The 4,663-nt window shown below is 50.7% G+C and overlaps 1 protein-coding gene across 1 annotated transcript; it reads left to right on the top strand.

Moving 5' to 3' along the window:
* The first annotated feature begins 2,503 nt into the window (after nucleotides 1–2,503).
* LOC125523700 (WRKY transcription factor WRKY28-like) lies at nucleotides 2,504–3,935 on the top strand. Its single transcript, XM_048688768.1, has 2 exons — nucleotides 2,504–3,163; nucleotides 3,280–3,935. The coding sequence occupies exons 1-2, from the start codon at nucleotides 2,615–2,617 to the stop codon at nucleotides 3,712–3,714; spliced, it is 984 nt and encodes a 327-aa protein (XP_048544725.1). The 5' UTR covers nucleotides 2,504–2,614; the 3' UTR covers nucleotides 3,715–3,935.
* The last annotated feature ends 728 nt before the right edge of the window (nucleotides 3,936–4,663 follow it).

Below are 4,663 nucleotides of genomic sequence, written 5' to 3'. Positions count from 1 at the left end.
TGTACAACTGATGTCTCATACTTGATTCTTTTTGTTGTCCTTCTGTAAGCCTGATGTATGGTGTCTTGTCTTGGTGCTTAGAATAGAATGAACTGTATGTATGTGACAATTAGTTAATGGAATAAAAATGGTTTGGTGCACCTGATGTGAACTTGATGTATTATGTCTTGTGATTATGCCTAGAACACATGAACTATATGTATGTGACAATCAATACATATGCTAATTAAAGTTGTGGTTGGCTAAACAAAATGTTGACGAATTATTGGTCGGGAAAAGAAAACGCCATCGGATTGTTGGTCGGCAAAACAAACCCATTCAAACAGTCGGTCGGGAAAGGCTACCACAAGGCCCAACAAAATGTTGGTCGGGAAAGAATAACCATCTGATAGTCGGTCGGGAAAGGCCCTTGGTTACCCTAACGGACTGTTGGTCGGGAAAGGCCCATGGCAGGCCCAACAAACTGTTGGTCGGGAAAAATACCCCTTAGACATCAAGCAGTCGGTCGGGAAAGATATGTCGGTCGGGAAAAGGCTTTTCCGTCTGGACTTTCCCCAACAGACAACATCGGTCAGCAATAGTCTTTCCCAACCGACTGTCTGTCAGCGCACATTGTTTTTCCGACCAACTTGTGTGTCGAGGATGTAGTGCTGTGGTGTAGTGTAATTTGTGTGGTGTTGGCTAGAGACAACAGCTTCGAGCGGAGGCGTGGTGCCACGCAGATTGTCATGGCACGACGGCAACTGGGGCCTCAGCGATGTCATGGCTAGTGGCGGCGGCGCGGAGGTTGCGTGTAGGCTATAGGTGTCGCATGTCCGGCCGGGAGGCAGAGGAGGATGGATGGGCGGTGGCCTTCGGTCAATTGCCCTGTCTGACGATAGCGGTGGGCCTTCGGCCTGCGTTCGGGAGGCCGTGCTGGGGCAAGGCGGGTCGGGTGGCATTGTTGTCCTGTGGTGGCTACATCGATGTGGTGGTCGTGGTCTTGCAGCCGTTGCAGGGGACGGTGGCGGCCTCCGTTTTGTTGGGTCCGAGTATGCGGCGTGTGGAGCTAGTATGTGCTGGCGGTGTCTACTGCATGCCCGGAGGCGATGGCTCTAACCTAGGGCTCACGCTTAGGTGGGCCATGTCTGGGCCCAAGGTGGGTCAAGGCAATCGCTTCGGGTCGGTAAGGTTCTCCCCGCCTAGCCCCTTCCCAATGGTGCGTCTATCATCACTGGAGGGCATGTGGAGGTGTGTCTTTGGCGGATCTGCTTTTGGTGGATTTGTTCGGATCTAGTTGTAGTTCGTCCATGGTCTGTGTGTCTTCAGATTGTATCCTTCCTGTCTACGTTACTCTTCAATGGTGGTTGTTGTTGTTGTTCTGGTGCGCTGGTCCTATGTGGCCTTTGCACGACGACTTACCGACTATCTACTACAACAAGTTTTGCTTGGTTCCGACGAGGGAGCGGCGACGACAGCGGCACGATTTCAGCTCGCTTTTGTGATTGTAGTTGTGGTCTATGAATCTGAATTTAATTTTTATTATTTGTTGTGTTGGTGGTTATAATTGAAAATGAATGGATTAAATGTTTTCTCGCAAAAATAATTATTATTGAAGAACATGAAGGCAGGCCGCATCCAAGGTGGGCCAGGACTATCGCTCCGGGTACGTGTGGTTCTCCCTGCCTAGCCTCGTACCGATGATGCGTCTAGCATCATTGGTGAGTGTGTGGAGGTGTGTCTCTTGTGAATCTATCTTTGATGGATTTGCTTGAATCTGGTCGTAGTTCGTCTATGTTCACGTGTCTTCAGATTGGATCCTTTCGATCTACGCTACTCTTGAAGGGCGGTGGTTGTTGTACGGCTGCACTGGTCTTATGGGCCTTAGCACAACGACTTATAGTCCGACTGTCTACGACACGTTCGACGGCGGCGGCGCGCCTTCGGCTCGCTTAAGCGATTGTAGTCGTTGCTGGGTGATCTACGGATATGAATGTAATTTTAATTATTTCTAGTGTTTGTTGCATCGATATAATTGAAAATGAATATATTAGAAATTTCTCGAAAGTAATAATAATTATTGAAGAACATCAAGGCAGGCCGCATGCAATTTTCTTCGTTGGGTGCCAAAATGTAAGCATGAAAGCATCCCCAGTTGTTGGCACGCGATGGCTCTCCTTGACCAAACGGAGACCCCAAGGAAACAAGTGCTTCTGTTCTGTCCCCACCCCACTCGACTAATAATCAACAAATTCCCACCCAATGCGCATCGGTCCATCGATTCCCTCATGCTGATTGTCAGTGTCATCCACAAAAATTAATCCTAGTAGTACTACTTCTTCCCGGCTTCACCAAAAATATTCTATCGCGGTCACGGCGACCAAAAGAAGCGCGACGACGACGACGAGCCCGGCCCACCCCAAGATGCTTCCTCCTCCTTCCGCAGTCTCCAACTCCCCGCCTCTTTCCTACCAAACTCCCACCCTCGCATGCCCCCCCTCCTCCTCTATATATTCATGCCCGCGCACCTCCTCCCACCCACGACCACTTCTCTACCAAGCTGCCCATCTAGCTTCCCGGTCTTCTTCTTCTTCGACTTCTTTCATTCTTGAGCTACTGCGAATTCAAGAAAGACATGGACGAGCAGTGGATGATGGGGCAGACTTCCCTCAGCCTCGGCCTCAACGTCGGCCGGCCGACGGCGCGGCGGGGTGCCCCTCCGGTGACCAAGATCCTCGTGGAGGAGGACTTCATGTCCTCCAAGAAGAATCACGAGGTCGAGGCGCTGGAGGCCGAGCTCCGGCGCGTGGGCGAGGAGAACAGGAGGCTCAGCGACATGCTCCGCGCGCTGGTGGCCAAGTACTCCGACCTTCAGGGCAGGGTCAGCGGCATGATGGCGGCGGCGGCCGCGGCCAACAACCGCCAGTCACCCACGACGTCTGAGGGCGGCTCCGCGGCCTCGCCGTCCAGGAAGCGCGCTCGCAGCGACAGTCCCGACACCGCAGTCCAGGAAGCGTGCCCTGCCAGCGGCGGCTTCGCCGTCAGCGTCAACGTCGGCCCTGACCAGGCGGAGTGCACGTCCGTCCACGAACCGGGCAACAGCAAGCGCGTCCGCGCCGACGAGTGCAAGGCCAGCCGGGTCTCCAAGCTCTACGTCCACGCCGACCCCGCCGACCTCAGCCTCGTAAGTAACGAACACCCAGCAACGTCCGTCCATCTTCTTCCTCGTGATCATCGATTGCGACGAAAGTTTCTTGCCGTCCATTAACTAATCACTATGCGATTGATTTTGACGAGCAGGTGGTGAAGGATGGGTACCAATGGCGAAAGTACGGCCAGAAGGTGACCAAGGACAACCCATGCCCGAGGGCCTACTTCCGGTGCTCGTTCGCGCCGTCGTGCCAGGTGAAGAAGAAGGTGCAGCGCAGCGCCGAGGACAAGACCGTCCTGGTGGCCACGTACGAGGGCGAGCACAACCACGCACAGCCGCCGAAGATGCAAGGCTCTGGCGGCCGGAAGTCCGCCGACGCAGCCGCCGTCCGTGCATCGCCAGCGCCGCCGCTCGCCCAGCAACAGCCGAGGCAGCAATCGAGGACGGAGGCGGGATCGGCCGCGGACAGGAAGAACCTGGCGGAGCAGATGGCAGCGACGCTGACGAGGGACCCCGGGTTCAAGGCGGCGCTCGTCTCCGCACTCTCCGGCCGTATCCTCGAGCTCTCGCCGTCCGATAGTTGATCAAGCGAGCGGCGTCGTTTTCGTTCTGGTCTCCCTTTAATTAGCATTTTGTAGCTGAAGATTTTAGATCATGTACGCGGTGATGGTCATTAATTTTGAATTGCTCGCATATGCAGAGATTAATTGTATATACGTACTTCATTAGCTCTACGGCAAAACATACTGAATTTGTACAACACTCTGGAGTGGATGCAGCAAAGATATATTCCTTTGTCCCAAAACAAGTGTCCATGATTTAGTACAACTTTTATTAGTTCATAGATAAAAAAGTACAGCTACGTGTTTAGAGAAGGTGCTTACATAATATGCTTGTTTTTCTAAACACTGATGCTTATATTTCTAAAAGGTAGACGCATAATTAGGCGTCCGTCCAATAAAGATAAGGCCAGTGATTTAAGAAAAAAAAAGTTAATTTATTTTACTCCCTCCGTTTACTTTTGTAAAACGTTTAAGACAGTTAAAATTAAACTATTTTGGATTAAATGTCCAAAACATTTTACAAAAGTGAACAGAGAAAGTATAAAGCACTTTCCTAAGAACCCTGCATTGTACGAGGCCTCATAGGCTATGTGGGGTTTTAGCTTAAGGATTGATGTAGACTACTTCCTCCGTTCGGTGAAAAGTGTATATATAGAATTTTAGAACAAATTATGGAATGAAGTAAAAAAATGTATTGTGATGATGCAAGCCACGATCTCTCTTCTCTTTAATTACCTACACCCAACAAGCTATGTGCATGTAAAAATTAAGAAGATCATGTGTAGAATATTATTAGTCTGGATTATTATGTGATGAGAGCAAAATATTTTTTTACTTTAAAGTGCATTGAGAAGATAAAAGTATACTCTTTTATAAACAAATATTAAACGCAAACGTACACTCTTCACGGACAGAGGGAGTATGTGAGGATAAATAGTACACCCGGCCCCCACCCCCTCCCCCGCACGCG

Source organism: Triticum urartu, chromosome 7, assembly GCF_003073215.2.
Source record: "Triticum urartu cultivar G1812 chromosome 7, Tu2.1, whole genome shotgun sequence".
NCBI classification, from domain to species: domain Eukaryota; kingdom Viridiplantae; phylum Streptophyta; class Magnoliopsida; order Poales; family Poaceae; genus Triticum; species Triticum urartu.
Note: the sequence above shows the minus strand (reverse complement) of the source record. Positions and strands in the feature narration are given on the sequence as shown.

What these genes read in the sequence shown, in the direction of transcription:
- LOC125523700 (XM_048688768.1), top strand. Translation starts at nt 2,615, where the DNA reads ATGGACGAGCAGTGGATGATGGGGCAGACTTCCCTCAGCCTCGGCCTC. An exon ending in ACCCCGCCGACCTCAGCCTC is followed by an intron (nt 3,164 to 3,279) that starts GTAAGTAACGAA and finishes TTTGACGAGCAG; the next exon opens with GTGGTGAAGGATGGGTACCA.